Below are 19998 nucleotides of genomic sequence, written 5' to 3' on the forward strand. Positions count from 1 at the left end.
ATCTCATCTTTTAGAGGGATGCTAATTTTTGGTCTGTGAGATATGGAAATTTACAAAGTAGTACTATATGAATGCAGACCTACACTGTCAATATAAACAACTAAAGAGTGGTCTATCAGTCAAATTATTTTTTTAAAAAATCTCCCTCTTATTGAGTGCTTCCCATGTGCTAAACAGTTTGCATAATACCATCTCACTTAATTCCTACAACAAATAGGGAAACTGAGGCACGGGGCAGTTAAGTAACTTTACTTGTAAGTGAAGTAGACAGATAGTGGTATGATCAGCGTTTAGATTTATTCCAACTGATTTCAAAGGCTGAACTGATAATCATCACCTCCTTATATAAAAACATGCATTTTAAAAGAAGTCATCCCCCTTTCTTTTGGCAGGAAATCTTAATTCAAACTTACCTCAATTATGTAAATTAATTTAGTCCCAATACCTTGGTGTGTGTGTGTGTGAAGACTGTTCTAATTTTAAAAAGTCAAAATGTATCCTTATTATTTTAGCTTCAGTACAGATGTTTTCAGTTGTAAGACTCCTATCTTCCTTTTTATTTTTGATACTATGATCATGTTAGTGTGAAGTGGTACAACTTAAATACTGTTCCTTGAAGCATCCAACAGAATTTTTTTCAGACTCCCTGGAGACTGGAGTGGCCAGTGAGCTCTATGTCACTGGGTGGCTTCTAGAAAAGGCCCTAGACAGAACACCCTGAACTTGAGCTTGGAAGCTTCAGTATGTTAAGGATGGCAGAGCAAAAAGATAACAGGAGCCTAGATTTGAAGATGTTGTGGAGCTTCCATACCAACTTCAGCCCACTTACCCTCAAACTTCTTTTGTGTGAGAGAATAGATGTTCTAACATAGTATAGCAATCTCTCTACTTAGCAACCAAATGTATTTCCAAAGAGATACATATACCAATCTAGATTATCATTTCAAAGAGGCAGATATAGAATCTAGCATTTCCCAAACTTATGTAATTATTAAACCCCTTGGAAGGCAAGATCAATGATTAACATTTTGTTAGCATATATGTAGCCAAAACATAGTTTGGAAATGCTGGTCTAATTTAATTGGTCGATGCTGCTTGGATGCTTTCTTTCAAGTGGAAAATACATCAGCCAGAAATTGTCAGTTTCCTTCATGCTATAGAGACAGTTTTATTATTTAAAGTATTGTAATTCATTGAGCAATCAACATCAGCAATTTAATTTTAGTAGCAACTGGATAAGAACACAGTACTTTGAAGACCTGTAGGCATCACTAGCTTGAGAGTTAACTTGGTTTCTGGCAATGTAGAGGATCAGGTGAGTTACTGAAATAGGCAGAGGCTATCTTTAGTGAAGTTGTTTGATGGGCTGCGATTCCGCTACAGGCCATACAACCATCATGAAAGCAATCATCATTTGTACAATGTAGCAATTCCCTTTTTACCTTATTCTGAAAAGCAATCCAATCCCCAGAGCACTGTATTTTAGCTGCAGAATCTGGACTATATTTTTCTAATGAAGAGACATTATATTTTTCACAGATGAAGGGCAACTTGGTACTACAGTCTGCTGGCTTATTTAAGTCTGAGAAATGAAAAGCAGAATTACAGGGGTGAGAATTTTCCATTCAGCACATTTTAAAAACAATCCAGTAGTAAAGAAAATCTCTTTCGATTGCTCTTTCCCAAACAGTTAAAATATATTCCTCTTCTCTAGCCATTTCTATCTTCTGTTATTATTATATCAGTAGGGTAGAGCATACCAGCTTTGCCTATAAAAATGCATACATTTAGTATAAGAACCACAGTTACCACCACAGGACCTGATGGTAGGCAAATAGGCTGAAAGTGAAGGCTAATGAGGGGGAAGAGAACTAAACTATATTTAGAATTGCTACCTGTTTATCTTTGCAAATTTATTTATATGCTTTTCAGTTATGAAAGTGGTAAGTTTATTTCTAAGCAGTCACCATAGGGTAAAGGAAGTCAAAATACAATGAAAAGCAACTTTGTTTGCATTTGGAATTTAAACTACGGTCATTAGCAATAAGCCAAAATAAAATGAAGCAACCAACGTATAATTAACAGGAAAATAAGGTTAAGTTAGTAACCGAACCTGAAGTTCACATATTACATAATCAACATTAAAAGATTTGGAATTTACCATTAAACCAAGTCTTTGCAGACATGTACAAGCATTCCTCCCGAAATGTTATAGGAAAGTGATGCCATGGATATCGTGAGCTGAAAAAAAATGAGAGAGTTCACAGCTCATAATGTATTACATGTTCTATTCTGTTTTTTTTAAACTGTTATTTTAATTCTAAATTTAATGTTATGCCATTATTTTATGCCACTTTTTTCTTGATGCTAATATGTAACAGGACTTGGTTTCTGTAGTCCACACGGTTTATTGATGAATGTTCAAAACAAATTATAAATAACGATCCATTTTCTAAAGGAGAATTTGGGACTGCTTCTTTCCAATGACTTTACAAAGGCAATATCAATGGTGTCACATACTACATAAAACGACGATCTACTGGCTGGTCGGTAGTTCTCACCCACCACTTCTGTTCATCACCAGATATCTGAAAAACAAACCAACCAACAGACAAAATCACCTATCCTTATTTGTGCTGAGTTTCCTAAAGAGCTTTTATTTAAAATACCCTGTCCCACCATAACCACAACCACTAACATTTCCAGACATTCCATTACTTCAGTCTCTAAATTATGTAAACCAGGTGCTTCCATCAAAGAAGTAGCTGGAAACTTTTCACTTAACACTATGTGCTATTATAAAACATGGTCATTGTAATTATAGGTATACATTAATTCGATTATATAGTGTTCAATTGTAAATAATTATAAATTTAAAAATATAAAATTATTTTCCTATCTTACAAGGTTAGTTATTTGAAGAAATGGAAACTCAAGTTAACTATGAAGTTAACTTTTAGTACAAAATATAATAAAGAATTAGAATATCTTATATTACGGGCACTTGGGTGGCTCAGTGGGTTAAGTGTCTGCCTTCAGCTCAGGTCATGATCTCAGGATCCTGGGATTGAGCCCTGAGATGGGCTCCCTGCTCAGCGGGAAGCCTGTTTCTCCCTCTCCCTCTGCCTGCCACTCCCCCTACTTGTGCTCTCCCTCTGTCAACTAAATAAATAAATAAATTAATTAATTAATTAATAAATAACTTTAAAAAAGAATATTTTATATTATCTCTGTTGATTTTATAAGTTGACATTTATAACTAATCTTGAATATTTTTAAAACATGGAGTTTTATCCCCCTTTTCTAACATGAAATGATGAATTTGGATGTTTTTAAAAAAGGCAGATTTTACTTGAAAGGAATATTTAACTTCTGTAGATTTTGGCAAGACTTCTGAAATAATTTTTGACGGAATAAATAGAAAAATAAGAAAAATATTTTAAAATATATTCTCTCAAATTACATTTGCTATTTTGTTTTTGATGGCTTTTAGTCCTGCAAGAGATGTCAAGGTAGCCAGAGAGCTGTGATTGCTAGCACAATACAGGACCGCTTCTTCATAGTTTAAGTGAGGATCAGCAACAAACCAGTATTCACTCCCTTCAATTACAACTGGAGGTCCATGAATTCCAGGACGCTCTGAAGAAGAAGAATATCAGAGTTATGCACAGATCAAACTACACCATCTAAGCATGAATTAATGTTTAAAACTATTTATGAATAGTAATCTGCTCTCTCTGGCCAGGGCAGTGCTACCTGCAAAGCACCAAGGATTGCTGAGCCAGTGAGAGACTTTGCCACCCTCCTGTACTCACAGAGGAGAACAAACCCAGCCTCAAAACCTCATTGCACACCAGCCAATCACCTTTCCTGCCTGGAGATATTTCATCTCCCTTGAAAATGTGATAGAGAAGCTGGCACTTGGGCATGGGCTTAGATAATTAACTAAATACATTACAGAAAAGATAAAACCAGCTTTGGTTAAGTTTCAGTTTTCTTAACTTACCTGGATTATACCAGTCTGGTGTTTTTAGAGTATGGCCTGGTACAAGAAAGAAAACAAAAGGCTGAGGATTAGTATCCAATTACAGATGGTGTCCTATTATAAGTAAGTGCCTTTAATCTAACTCAAGAGGACTTTCTGAGTTGGACCATTTCTGGCCAGATTATTTCTTTTCATATTATGATTGCTTTGGTTTGAATTTTGTGGGGCCTATGCTAACACTGTTTTAGTGGCAATCAAAAAGGTAGATCTGTTAACTATTAAAGTATTCCTGGTAGTTCTCTACCTTACATCACGGAAGTCACAAAGGAAGACTAGATGGATAAAATATGGCTAATAATTAGAAAGTATACATAAGTAAATGAGTATATTGTATATATTACACAGAAACACTAAGGAATAGGCACAAAGATAATCATTACTGCAGGATGAGGTTATTCAGGAACTACTTCTCCATCTAATGTAATTTGAGTAATTGTTCTATAAACCTTGGTTGGTAGAATTCATTGTTCTCCCAAGGTATTCTTTTTTTTTAATTTAATTTTATTTATTTATTCATGATACACACATACACACACACACACACACACACACACACACAGGCAGAGACACTGGCAGAGAGAGAAGCAGGCTCCCCGCAGGAAGCCCAATGTCGGACTCTACCCGGGACTCGGGATCACGCCATGAGCCAAAGGCAGACACTCAACCGCTGAGCCACCCAGGCATCCCACCCCCAATGTATTATTGTAAACAATGTACAATAATCCAGTACTGAACCTTTTGAGAAGATGAGAGACAAAACTGGGAGAAAAATAATAAAAATCACCCAGAATTTCCAGTTGGAAACAGAGGAAATGTGATACTTTAATGCATTATGGGCCTTGAAATTGAGTGAGTCAGGGTCCAAATGCCCTCAGACCCTTCACTACTATGGGACTTTGGATCTGCTGCTTAGACTCAACTCTCTACTCTATAAAAAACAAACAAACAAACAAACAAAACCAGAAACAAGACTCCTACTTAACTCACAAAGACTGTGAAAATCACTTTAAGATTGCCCCTACAGAAGCATCTAGACAGTTCCAGGGCAGAACAGCTCCTTGCAGGTTGCTAGTTGCTTTCCTCTCCCTTTTCATTCTGGTTGTAGGTCACACTTGTTTCAAGGCAAAGATGTAATTTGATGACTATTAGAAACTACAGAGTAAAATAGCTGTTCTTCATTTTGCTGTTGTATCTGGGCCTAATGTAGAGAAGACTTTTCTCAGAGCACTGCCTATATATTCAACATCTTTGGTTTCTCTCTCTAAGTCAGTTCTCTATATATTGGTTAATTTCTATCAACAATGGGTCAAATTAGTTAAAAATATGCATAGTTGTTTGTAATCTTGTAAAAAACTTCTGTTCAGACACATGAAAAAAAGCTCAACATCACTTGGCATCAGGGAAAAACAAATCAAAACCACAATGAGATACCATCCTACATGGGTCAGAATGGCTAAAATTAGCAACTCAGGAAACAAAAGCTGTTGGTGAGGATGTGGAGGAAGAGGAACCCTCATACACTGTTGGGAATGCAAGCTAGTGCAGCCAGTCTGAAAAATAGTATAGGAACTTCTCAAAAAGTTAAAAATAGAACTACCCTATGACCCAGCAATTGCACTATTAGGTATTTATTCAAAGTATATAAAAATAGTGATACATTGGAGCACATGCACCCCAATGTTTATAGTAGTAACGTCCACAGTAAATATGAAAAGAGCCTAGATGCGCATCAACAGATGAATGGATAAAGAAGATGTAGTACACACACACACACACACACACACACACACACACACACAGAGTTCCCTCTTTTATTAATGGCCTACCAGTTGCCTTGGTGAAAGAAACTTGACAGTTACTATACTGGATATCTTATCTTTTATTTATTTTTTAAAACAGATTTTATTTATTGATTTGAGAGAAAGAGAGAACCCAAGCAGAGAGGAGGGACAGAAGGAGATGGAGAAACAGGCTCCCTGCTAAGCAGGGAGCCCAACCTGGGGCTCCTGGGATCCTGACCTCAGCAGAAGGCAGATGCTTAACCAACTGAGCTACCCAGGCGCCCCAAGGATATCATGTCTTCTAAAGGTAATATGGTGGTGGCCTTTTTTAAAAAAGATTTTATTTATTTATTCATGAGAGACACACAGAGAGAGAGAGAGGCACAGACACAAGCAGAGGGAGAAGCAGGCTCTATGCAGGGAGCCTGATGAGGGACTTGATCCCAGGACCCCGGGATCACACCTGAGCCAAAGGCAGATGCTCAACCACTGAGCCACTCAGGTGTCCCTACATTACGTGTCTTCTTTTCATTGAAATAATCTCTCATTCCAAAATCTAATCTCTAAATTTATCTTAAATTTTATCTTTTATAAAAATTCTTTCATGATCAAAGAGGAAGGTACCATCTAATCTCAATAAGCCAGTCTTGTACTTGTGGTTGGAATCAGGCAGGATGGAGCTTAATATATTAACTATATCTTCATGGGCTTTTTAAAACTATAATTATAGTCTAAAACACTCTCTTAGGTACTTTGGACTCAGCATTTACAATGTTCACATGAGAAGACTGTGAAAAGGAATAACTACCACTTACCTTTTGGAATCTGGCATACCCATTCAAGTTTTGTATCACAAGCAAAAGGTCTTAAATAAATAAATTCTCTGTCATCATAGAAATACCAGCTTCTTCGCCCTGGCCTCTGAATGACCTAAAGGAGAAAGAGGATTGCAGAATATTTTGAAATGGATGAAACTTCATAAAACACTAAAGTATAATCTTAAATCTCTTTTAGCCCTAGCACCTAAGATATTTATTTAATGAATGAACACAGTGTTTAAATAGTTAACAGCCTAATCAAGAACCTTCACAAGGGTTGATAGAGGAAATATGTCATAAAGTCATGTTTATGTCCAAAATGTAAATTATTGGTTTTTTTCCTGTTTTTGCTGATATGAAATTATAGATTGTACCTTTAAATTTGAGAAAGATCAAGCTAGAAAAAAAAATTTACTTCAGTGGCTTCCAAACACCAGACTATGATTAAAGCAGATCTGTGAAAATGTGACATAAGAGTCTGACCCCAAGGACCCAGGCTCCTGCTTTGATGTTGCTCTACACTAGGATGTTAGCCTCCTCTGCATGATCCAAGTAGGTCTCTACAAATTGTACTCCAGCCAGTAAGCAGGCAAGAAAGGAAAGGGGAGGGGATGACCTGGGAGGAATCTCCATCACTTTTTGGAGTTTTCTCTTAAGGCCAAGATTCTGGTGGGTACTGTGCCAAGTGAGGGGAGATTCTCCTAGAACACTGGCCTGGCTGGCCTTGTTCCTGACACAGGCCACATCAGTGTTTCTTTTAGTTAGTTTTTTTGGTAGATTTTCTAATCTCTTCACACATAAGAACTCTACTTACATAGAACATAGTATATTGCATCAGTGTTCTGGAAACATTACAAGCTTCTCTGAAGTTTTCACCTTCTCATGTGTTAAACATAATTCTATAAAAATGGCATGATACCACACAGTTTATTACCAGAACAATTGCTTTGAAAATAGGGCTTTCCAGGGGCCTTCTCAGTTCTTTGTCTCAAGCAACCTGCAGCACTTCTGGGTAATCACTTACTTGGCTTACATAGCAAAGGTATAATCTATATGTCTCCTACTTCCCCATCTTATATTTTATGCATTGACAGCTCTCCTAAACCCACTTTTGACCCTTTACACTTTTTAAAAAATACACATTTCTTCCTTCAACTCTGGTCTTCTGATTTCAACTATAGGATATTTCTTACTGAAAAAAAAAAAAAAAAGAAAAAGGATATTTCTTACTACTAGCTTGAATTCAAAATATCTAGACTAAAATGTAGTATTTTCTCCATAAACCAGTATCCTTTCTATTTATTTCTCTCTTTTTAAAAAAAATATTTATTTATTCATGAGAGACACAGAGGGAGAAGCAGACCCCGATAGGGAACCAAATGTGGGAATCTATCCCGGGACCCCAGGACCACACCCTGAGCCAAAGGCAGATGCTCAACCACTGAGCTACCCAGGCATCCTTTTTCTATTTCTATAAACATCTAGTCATATAGCAGGGTGGACCCAGGCACGTGGGTTTAAATTTCAGTTCTATAACCCTGTACACTTACTCAGAACTCAACTTTCTTCCTTAAAAGATAAATATGTAATAGCATCTACCTCACAAGATCACCTAAGTATTAAGTGAAATAAGTACCTAGCTCACAAGTTAACAAGTATTAGCTGATGCCACCATCATCACGATTACCAGTGTCCATCACCATCACCATCTCCTTATAATACTCATTCTTGCATAAAACGTATACCTCATCTGTCATAGCTCCTATAACTACTTGTTTACTTCTCTCCTACTAAACTTAAGTTCTGTGACAACAACTGTTTTATATCTTGTCATTGTTTTATCCTCCAGAGCATTATAGACTGCTTGGACTACTATTTATGGAATCAATAAATGAATGAATTTTGCAAAGGAAGATGACTAATTGCACTTTTATGTCATCTTATCCTACTTGCTACATCTTGAAATCTGACTTGAGATGAGTCTTCTTCATACTCTCCTTGGTTCATGTCAAAAAAACTTTTATAATGCTGTTGCCTACCATCAATCTAATTTCCCAACCTTGTTTTCAACCATGGCACCGATGCAAACTTCTTGATCTGTATCCCTTTCTCCTCACTGCCTTAGTTTCTCCCTTCCACTCTTCCTTTATTTTATGCCACCTCCTCATGCCATTCCCCCATTAGAAAGGCTTACCTTATCCCATCTGTACAAAAGCACAGTTCAAGTCCTATCCCTTTTGGAAACAGGCCACAGGAACCACTTCCTCTTCTGAGTTTCATTAGAAACTAAATTGGAGACTATAACTTTACAATTATAAGAGCAACCTTTTTTGAATATGATTTTATTTTCTCAAATTAAGTTTAAGTTAGGTAGCTTGAGAGAGCAGGGCCATGGGTGTTCTTCCCTCCGATCGCATCTAATATCATGCTCCATACCTAAAAGAGGCACTCTGTGGATCTGTTGCCTGACTGTACACAATGCCAAATTTATTTTTAAATATGCAGATTTTCCACCATTGTACTGACCTTGACAGCAGCACAGTCTCTGATATCATAATCCTGCTGAAACTCATTTTCCATGAGAATAGTAGACACCTTAGAAAACAAGAGAGGCTTGAGAACTTACGACTGATGTATAAATATTTGCAATTTAGATGTAATTTAGGCAGCTTTAATAACTCAAACACATTCACATGTCACAGTAGGAAAACCTTTTCATTTCTCTCTCTTTTTTAATATCAAGATGTTAAATCATGAGATGACTTAGAAAATATCATACTTCCAAACAATGGAAGCTACAGTTTCAGAAGTAGAGGTTAATAGTGCATTAAATTTGCAGCTGGAATTATAGAGAATAAGGAACTTGCAAAAGACCTTTTTTTGGCATGTGTTGAAATGCCAGTTATTCAATTAACTAATTTCAGATATGCTCCTATTTGAAAATGAAAGTCCAAATGAAATTTTACATTTGGAAAGTATATATGATGAATTGACACAATGGTACTGCGGAGAAAATATTTAATAAATTTTATAATAATTTGCTCCTATAAGTATTACCTAAAACCTCTCTTTAGGATAATGTAAACATTTGAAATAGTATTTAAGGTCTTTTTAAGGTCTCCCCAAACAAATTATTTCCTTTAATAAAGATACATTCTTTTTTACATAACTCTTATGTTTTTAGAATGAAAGTAAAAGCTTTCTCATTGTGGAAAAAGGAAATGAAAAACAGCACAAAGAAAATGAAAAAGATGACCACTGTATCTATATAACCATATTTTTATATTTTTAGGACTATAGAGAGAATGTATGGCTATTTTTCAATTTTTAAAAAATTTATTTATTTATTTAGGTATGGTTATTTTTTAAAAATAAAAACAAGGTTAGTATCTTTTCCCCTCACTTCATGTATGTGAATGTATTTCCATTTCAATAAAGATAGTTCTTCATAATTTTAATGATTACATGGTATGTGGATGTATTATTTAACAATCAATTTACCTGATATGGAAACAAATAATCCCTTTATATTATCCCAAACAAGAAAGTTTAAACTTACTGGTGTATGATCACTCCACTCCCAGGATCCCTGTAAATCTGGGCTCCTTTTATTCAAACCTATCCACAGCCAACGCTCGTCACTATGTAAAAAGAAATTATTTAAAAAAAATTTGAGCACAGACTTGGCAAAAATATTTAGCATTCACATGTCTAGAATGCTTAAGATATAAGTTTGTCTTGTCACTAACTGAAAAGTACAATTTTAAGCTCTATAAAGATGCCTTCTAAAACAAAACCAAACTCTAAATATGAGGAAGCTATGGAAAAAATACCATATTTCTTAAAACTAAGTCTTCAGTTATGTTCTTCATATGAAAGGTAAAACATTCTACTTTGCACTTGAGGGGAAATAAAGGACATGATTATTCCAAAACTTTTACTGGAGAGCTTCACTATTAGACAATGTTTTTGATACAAAGATAGCAATGACATTTTCTAAAGTGTTTATAACACAAATATCTTTTTTCAAAAATGCAGGACAAATCATCTGGCTAAATTTTTATTAAACAGGATCAAAATTTTTAAAAATTATTTAATTCTCACTGACCATTAAGGAACTAGAGGGTATTATATTGAGTAAAATAAGTCAATCAAAGATGAACAATCACCATGTGGTTTCACACATACATGGAATATAATAAATAGTGAAAAAGATTATAAGGGAAAGGAGGGGAACTGAGTGAAAAATTAAAGAGAGAGAGATAAACCATGAGAGTCTCCTAACTCTGGGAAACAAAGGATTGGGGGGGGGGGAGGATGAGGGCAATGAGGAGGGCACTTGATGGGATGAACACTGGGTGTTATACTATATGTTGACAAATTGAAATTAAATTTAAAAAATCTAAAAAAGAGAAAGAGAAAAAAGAATATGCTCTAAAAAAAAAGTAAAAGTAACAAGTAAAAAGTAAACAAGTATTTTTTTTAAGATTTTATTTTTAAGTAATCTCTACACCCAATGTGGGGCTCAAATTCACAACCCTGAGATCAAAAGTTACATACTTTGCCATCTAAGCTAGCCAGGCGCCCCACCCTCTTTTTCCTAAAGATTAAGTATAAGTATCTTCTAAAAGCCAAACTCCATGGGTTATATGAGAACAACATAATTAGACAGTCGTTTAAGTAATTATATTTAACATTCATAACTATTGTACTTCTATGCACAAGGCATTGAGCTAGATGCCATGGTAATACAGAGAAGTACAAGACGTATTACCTATCCTCAAATGGCATAAAAACTAGTCAGGGCAACAAGATATACATGAACAAAGAAAATAACCATTTTGGAAAGATATCAAGTAATATAAAATTTGTATAAATTTTGAGCATTACAAAAATTCAAGGAAAGAAGTTTATTGTGGATGTAGGAAGTCAGGAAATGTTTTGTGAGGTTAGTAGGACAAAAGAGTCTTTCAAAGATGGCTAATACTTCTTTTGAGTCATAATCTGAGTGTTTAACATGTGTCAATATTCAGATTGATCGAGAAGAGAAGGATAGACATTCCAAGAAAGGATATATACAATAACATATAGAAGCAGGGACATATATTATAAATATCCCTTTTCCTCAATTAAATTTATTCTTTAGCTAGGAGATATTGCTAATATAAATAGAAGTGCTATAACCATAAAAACATTTTCTTCATCTCTAACTCCACTTGAAAATTTTCTCTAAAGTGTGTTACACTCTTTAGGTTTCTTTTATTTTAAAGATTTTATTGATTTATTCATGAGAGACACAAAGAGAGAGAGTCAGAGACATAGGCGGAGGGAGAAGCAGGCTCCCTGCAGGGAGCCCAATGTGGGACTCGATCCCAGGACCCTGGGATCACACCCTGAGCCAAAGGCAGATGCTCAACCACTGAGCCACCCAGTTGCCCCCTTTTTAGGCTTTTTAAGTAGATACTTTTTAAGTAGACTATTATCCATGTAACCTTTTTTTTATAATACTGATTAATTATAATTTAACCTTTTGATTGCATGTAGTATGTATGATCAGTACATATGAGTGTATATTACATAGGCATAACTAGATATATAGATATATATTTTTATATGCCTATAAACATAGCACATAGTAGAAAAGGGATAGGACCCAAATTTAAAATTAATTCTTACTCTCAAACTCAAGAGAATGTATGGAATATCTGTAATGTATAGCTGAAAAATATAAATCTGCATTTCAAAAAATTTGCCGGTGACTCAAAGCTAGAGTAAACTTAATTTTAAAGTAATTTCTTATGTTTTAATAAAATAATTGCTTTTGTTCACCTCTTTCCTCTACTGAACATTCCCCCATACTTTAATATAAATACTTTTCATCTTTTCAGTTTTAAGCTTTTCAACTAATTGCAATGGAATATGAGGATAATCCCGTTTCAGTCTTTATTGTTATATTATTTTCTTTTTTTAGAGAAAGATTACCAATTTGTAAATTTCAGATAATCCAGTGGAGGCAATTAAATCCAGTTTGAATTTAGCAGCTAGAAGAGGAATTTGCAGTGTGTCTTCAACTATTCAGAGCTTTCTAACAGGCTTCCAAAATTTATTACACTTCCCAACTGCTGAATTTCTAAACCACAAGTCTAGGTAATTGCCATATACAGTATAATTAAAGTCAGATGGGTAAAATCCAGAGGAGGTTAAATTTGCTTCCTCGTTACTTACTTGGATGTGACTTGATTTCTTTCAAATATCTTCACAAATTTAATTGAGCCTAAGGAATTTGTGCACATTTTTGTGTTTCCCTAAAGTAAGGCTTAGATAGTCTATCTTCTTTTTACAATCAACAGTACAACCAGGAATATGGTCAAAGGTCATCTGTCACCTCCATTTGCTCTATAGTAGCTCCCACTGAAAGCCTCTTTAGAGATCTGTCTCTAACCTTTCCACACAGTCCTCGTTTAGCTCCACCTCTGCTCATTAGAAACCTCTGCTGTCAAGCTCATTTCTTCTGCCTCCTTGGTGGCATGTCTAAAAAATAGTTTCCTAGAAAACACAATTTGCCCCATTGTCCAAAATTTTTAGTCTTCACTACTTTCTGAGATTGAACCTCATTTCAACCCAGACATTTATAGCTTTTCGCTTCCAATTCAAAATTCATTAGTGTGTTATATAGAAAATAGTAGCTACTTGTGTTTTTTCTGTGTGTGGTAGGAGGCGGAAAATATTTCCTCAGTTGTAACTTATTCCTGGTTTGACCTGGTTTATCCACAGGCAGATAAAGAAGAAATTGAAAATCACTTTAATCATTGCACACCTCTAATGTGGATTTAGAAAATTTGAGGGAAAAAATGGATCATAACTGGAGAATTAAATCAAATGAAAAATTTCTCTCTATATAAATTTTTCTACTACAAGCACTAAGTATATGGTTTTAGGGTATTAGGTTAAGAAGACATTGCACGAAAGGTTAATATGTGTATCTGTGTTAAAATTCCTCCTCTCAATCAAATTTCCTGCTGCATCTGGTTTCTAAGGAAAACAGTATCTCAGCTACAAACCCCAATAAATACTATTTGATGAGGGTGCTTAGTCTGCAAAGCCTTAGATTTATATCGAAATCCATTCATGCTACATCACAGGAGGTAGTACACACAGCAGCAACAGCATTGCAAACAAGGCTTTCTCCTTTAATCCTAAAACTATTTTTGTTCTACAATGGCTTTCCCTGGTGGGCTGCCATTAAGAGTTGCAAAGATCTTAGAGCCGTAATGACTTTGTGCACCATGAATCCTTTCATTGAAATACAAATAGAGATGGGGAACTTAGATTGTGAGAAGTACAGCAGTAATCTGATTTAACTACTTGGCATGCAATACACAATTTGGGCAATGGACATCTGAGAAAGGTCAATTCCTGCAATAAAAAGGTAAGTAAAGCCTTCAAGGGGTAAGCTTTACAATCATTTTCTGATGTAAATGGATTTTGCCTCCTTCCTCCCTTTCAAGCCATGGTTATGATATTGGTTTTAGGCATACATTGTCTTTCTAAGTATGGTGTGGGCAAACGATCTCTTGATTAAAGGAGACAACATAGTCTGTATCACCTGCTGGGTTAAGAGTACAAATGAAATATGGCTCCTATGAATGAAAGGATTAGGGTGATTTGTTTTTTCCTTTGTGCTTTCTACTTTTTAAATTAAATATATATTACTTTTGTGATCAGGAAAAAAACATTGTTGTACATTCTCTGGAAAATAAACTATATACACGGAATGGAAGAAAATGGGAAAGATTTACATTAAGCACTAACTATGTTTATAACAGATACAGGATTGGAAGTGATTTTAATTTTAATTTTTTATTTTTTTTAAAGATTTTATTTATTTATTCAGGCGAGACATAGAGAGGCAGAGACACAGGCAGAGGGAGAAGCAGGCTCCATGCAGGAAGCCCGATGCGGGACTTGATCCTGGGACTCTGGGATCACGCCCTGAGCCAAAGGCAGATGCTCAACCACTGAGCCACCCAGGCATCCCGACTTTTATTTTTTCCATTAACACTCTTTATATTCCCCAAATCTTACATAATGAACTTGTGTTAATTTCTTAATTGAAAGGAAACTCAGCAAATGTGATCAGAAACAAGGAAACAAATCAAGAAAAATTCCTTAATTACCTCTCACACTTCAGTTTTATTTTTTAGTGTAATCTATTCTGTATATGGAAGCTCTTAATGATCATTTATATCACTTATGATATTTCATTTTCCATCATTTGATTCCTACAAATATCTACAACCTCATTGCTTAGTACTTATCAATGCCTCCTTGTTCAAAATAAAGGTTTCTAACCTCTTATTGGTTAGAAAATCCACTTTGTTTATGTCAGTATTTTACTTAAAAATACTTTGGTCTAGACAGTATGATATTGTGTGTGTCAAACTTGAGAGCTAAGCACCAGTAAGTTGCCCTGCTCAAAATTCTCACTTCAAGGAGGATCAGCAGAGTATTAGAGTATGTTCCAAAGGCAGCCACCACAAAGATGTCTGTTATCCAAAGCCATACCTGAGGTTTTGGTTATTAGCAGAGTGAATATCAGAAATAGGTGTTTATCAGCAAAATTAGAAGCGTGTTAATCAGCATGATATTAGAAATGGGCTCTCAATGGTGAAATTGAAATTACTTAAGATATGAGGAATAGCTAAAATATTTAGAGACACTCTCACCTTTCATGAAAGGTTATTACTTTCTGGTGAGACTGGTACCCAGTACTATTAGAAATGGATCTGGGGCTTGATCTCTAAATCAACCCATGTCTAGTCATTGGGTCAGATGATTGGAACTACCTGATGCCAACTATAATAGGAACAGAATCCCGCCTCAGGAATACTGTCAAATCTACCTCAAATGACCCTTCCTTGCAAGATGGTGGCTCGAACACCTAGGACAGACCGCTGGGATGTTGGAAACCTATGAAACAGATTGTCTGAAATAAGTTTTGTGCTTGTTTCAATGAATGTTTGTTTAATAAATGTTTGTACATGTGGAAAGATTTGGTCTGAGTTTTGCATTCATTATAATCTCCTCCCAAGGTTGTGGGGAGTATCTAAGAAACACTAACCTCAAAAGGAAATTAAGAGTTTGTATATCCAAATTAACTCAGGTTAGTGTGCAATAAAAATCTTGTATAATAATTTCTAGTGCTAGAAAATAAAGTTCAGAATGTCTGAACTTCTACAATAGATGCTTAATAAATGAATATTTATGGAACACATGTACTGTATTTTGCCTCAGGTTTCCAGCACATTGTAGTGAAATTTCCCTTTCCTTAATGAGAAAAACACAATAGTAGGTATATTAATGGAAATCTGGAAAGTGTGGAAAAATGTTTAAACATTTCAAAAATTACTCAAAATCTTAACTTTCAGAGGTAACAATGATTATCTTTCCTTGATGTATTTTTGTAATCTACTTTTAAATGTAAATAGTATATTTTTTATTTTTTCATGATTTGCTTTTTCTCCCACTAAATATACTGTAATTGTTTGCATGGAATAATATTCTTTTTTAAAAAGAAAATCTTAATGTACAGGCTATAAATTCCAAACAAAGATCAACAATAATTGGGGCACCTGGGCAGCTCAGTTAATTAAAATACAAATTCTTGTTAAAGGAAAAATAAAAGTGTAGTTCAACCAATAGCCATATCACATTTAAGGATTAAACATTAAAAGCATTTTTGTAAAAGTCAGAAAAAGGTAAATATCCCTATTATCATATTGTCAATCTTTTTTTTTAAAGTTTATTTATTTGAGAGAGGGAGAGGCGAGAGTACGAACCAGGTGAGAGGCAGAAGCAGAAAAAGACTCCCCACCGAGCAGGGGGCCCAATATGGGGTTCAATCCCATGACCTGAACCTAAGGGAAACACTTAATGGACTGAGCCACCCAAGTGACCCCTGAAGTCACTTCTAATATTACATCTGTCATGTTTGTTTTGTTTTACTTAATATCTCATTGGTGTCTAAGTTAGCATATACTGATCCAACATTTTTTCATCATTGAGTGTTGGGATCTGGGTAGTCATAAGAGATGAATTTGGATCTGTTCTAAGGACGAATTTTAAAAAGAATGATATTTGGGGCACCTAGTTGGCATTTGGGGATTGTAATAGTACTACTTCATAGGTTGTTGTAAGGATTAAATGAGCTAATAGAAAACATTCAGTACATTATCTGGCACATAATAAGGACTGTATCAGTGTTTGTTATTCTATCACTTATTAGTATTTTCTTTTTCAGGTCTAGTCAAGAGGTTGGTCTGTAATTCTTTGTGCTTTTGTTGATAGGCTTTGATATCAGGATTAGACTAGTTTGTGAAATAAACCAGATGTCTATATCAGTTTCTATGTAATGGAATGCAAGCTCTTGCTTGTATCACTGAAATACAAGGTAATGATTTCTTCTTTAAAATGTGAAGAAAGTCACATATATAACCATGTTATATTTCCTATCTCTTTTTTGGAAGAAATTCCTTGTCAATTTTTTCCATTTCTTTCATGGCTATTAAATTACTGGGTTTCCACTTATCAAATCAATTGTATACCAATTTATTTCCCTAAAAAGTATTAATTTTAACAACTTCATTTGTAACAGCATGAAATTATGCATAGTATTCTTACCAATTAAAAAATTTCTTCATGAAATAGGTTTTATAATTCCTAAGGCTTCATTTTTTAAAGATTTTATTTATTTGTTTGATAGAGAGAGTGAGCAAGAGAGAACACATGCTGCGGGGAGAGGCAGAGGGAGATGGAGAAGCAGAGTCCCTGATGAGCAGGGAGTCTGATGTGGGACTTGATTCCAGGACTCTAGAATCATGTCTTGAGCCAAAGGCAGATGCTTAACCGAATGAGCCACCCAGGTGCCCCACTAAGGCTTCATTTTAAGTATCTTTATATAAAAATCTTTATTAGGTTCTTTCTTATGGTTTCCTTGTATTTGTGTCATTATTTTTGTTTAATAATTAAAGCTATTAAAGCTATTAATGTACCTCCAACTATAGCTTTGGCTAGATCGCATGAATTTCAGAGTGAGTATTGTTATTACCATCTCTACAGTTTTATTTGCCAAAACAGTTACTCAAAAACATTGAATTTATAAGTTTAACTTCACTTTTTATATACCTGTATAACAACACCACTTTGGAATTTTAGATTTTATTTTTAGCCTAATAGATCAATTACTGTAAGTGACACAGGCAAAGAGCTTGAAGAGAAAATAAATATAGACTTTGTAATGTATGAACAAGGAGAATATTGTTAAACCATCTTAATTATACTATTCGTATATTCTACATTATTTTCTTTTGTCTGTTTTACTTGCTGATAAGACAAGTGTTAAAGGTTCCCACTATTGTTACTTATTGAAATATTTCACTAATATAATTAATATTTTTGCTTCATATATTTTGATGCTATTATTTTAAAATATGTAATGGCTCTTGACTATTATAAATTCATTGTAGATTGTACCTTTACTCAATATGAAACTAGATCTCATTTCCCCATTTGGTGAATTTTTACTTCAATTGTATTTTATCTAATATCAATATTGTGATTCTAGCTTTTTGTTCACATTTACACAATATAATTTAGCTCATTCTTTTAATATTCTCATTTTAGTTACTGTATTGCTTGTGATTATTAACTCAATTACTATTTAGGTTAGTATGGGACAAAAACAAAGGTAAAGTGGATAAAGGAGTAATAAATTAGAGACCACCACAAATTAGAGAATGATGCCCTATCTTGGTGGGCCACTGTCTCCTCAGGACTGCTACAATATGAAAAATGTGTCCTGTTGTTTCAATTCTTTTTTTTTTTTTTTTTTTATTCCTGAGAGACACAGAGAGAGAGGCAGAGACACAGGCAGAGGGAGAAGCAGGCTCCATGCAAGGAGCCGGATGTGGGACTCGATCCGGGGTCTCCAGGATCACACCCTGGGCTGAAGGCGGTGCTAAACCGCTGAGCCACCCGGGCTGCCCTCTTGTTTCAATTTTTAAAGAAGCAGTTAAAAATATGGGTTCTTATCAAAATTTCTCAACTTGTGAAACACTTTATAGCTTCCTTTCTTCTAGGAAAAGAACGTCATACTCTTTGAGCTGGACAGGCACTAATTGGCAAGATTTGTCTTTCAATAGCATATAGCTGAATTTCATTATTGAAGAAATTTGCAGACTTCGAATTAAACATAACTGGAAATAGATAAATTTGGTCTTCTGCCATCTTGCTTTACACTGGATTCATGTTTTTTATTTTATTTCTTCATAATTTACTATATAAACCTTTCCTTCACCCATTACATATTCAGTAGATGAACATACTGTTTTAAAATGTACATAATCTGTGTTTCTAAATATGACTTCTAGGCAAATGAGGAATTTATTTTACTTTCATTTCTGAAAACCATTTCATCTCTTTATATCCCAGTTTTAATTTATAAACAGAGTTTAACACCTGGTCTTATTAAAATATTCTCATGTTTCTTTTTTCAGGATTTAGGATAACTTCTTTCTATTTTTATCGTTACATATACATATTGCATTATTTAGACTGGGGATGTTTTTATATTATATATTCTTATTTCCAATTCTTTTAAAATAAACTACCTATTCAGGTGTTCTTGATTTTTAATTCATCTCTCAACTGGAACGTGTCTTTGAATTTTTTTCAAGTGAGTTCTAAGATTACATCAATTATAATTTTCACAAATGAAAAGCAATGTAATTGAGAACTAAAATTAATATATTGTGGGCAGCCCCGGGAGGCTCAGAGGTTTGGCGCCACTTCAGCTCTGGGCTGATCCTGGAGACCCAGGATCGAGTCCCACGTCAGGCTCCCTGCATGGAGCCTGCTTCTCCCTCTGCCTGTGTCTCTGCCTCTCTGTCTCTCTCTCTGTGTCGCTCATGAATAAATAAATAAAATGTTTTAAAAAATTAATATATTGTTAACATTTTCCACCTCAAAACTCTTTAGATGTCAGTTTTTAAACATCTTTTTATATTTAATGTCCTAGAGAAGAAGAGCAGTTGAGTTTTGTGTTTTGGTACCTGTTTTTTTGTTTGTTTTGCTGTTTTTCTTTGAGGCTTTTGAGTCAAAATGATAAGGAAAGTATTCACCAGGATATGTCTAAATGGTAATTTCTTTTCCATGATTTTGTCTGGTATACCCTGAATCCTTGATTTGCATATTTTGGTGGTCTTCTTTTCAATTCATAAAAATTGGGGAAGAAAAAAAGAAATTTGTGGACTTGAAGGCCCTCATGATTGCTCTCAAAGCTTCAGAGAAATTTTTC

General features: G+C 34.7%; 1 protein-coding gene across 2 annotated transcripts in view; it reads right to left on the reverse strand.

Moving 5' to 3' along the window:
- Positions 1-19998, reverse strand: part of LY75 (lymphocyte antigen 75) — a 124430-nt gene that overhangs the window by 67932 nt on the left and 36500 nt on the right. For both annotated transcript variants that reach the window (XM_025471109.3, XM_025471108.3), the window contains exons 14-21: positions 10204-10285; positions 9171-9239; positions 6642-6756; positions 4007-4042; positions 3464-3639; positions 2521-2588; positions 2162-2241; positions 1443-1582 (exon numbers count right to left, since the gene is read on the reverse strand). In XM_025471109.3, the coding sequence (XP_025326894.2) occupies positions 1443-1582; positions 2162-2241; positions 2521-2588; positions 3464-3639; positions 4007-4042; positions 6642-6756; positions 9171-9239; positions 10204-10285 (766 nt within the window). The remainder of the gene's footprint in view (positions 1-1442; positions 1583-2161; positions 2242-2520; positions 2589-3463; positions 3640-4006; positions 4043-6641; positions 6757-9170; positions 9240-10203; positions 10286-19998) is intronic.

This window comes from Canis lupus, chromosome 36 (assembly GCF_003254725.2).
Source record: "Canis lupus dingo isolate Sandy chromosome 36, ASM325472v2, whole genome shotgun sequence".
NCBI lineage: Eukaryota > Metazoa > Chordata > Mammalia > Carnivora > Canidae > Canis > Canis lupus.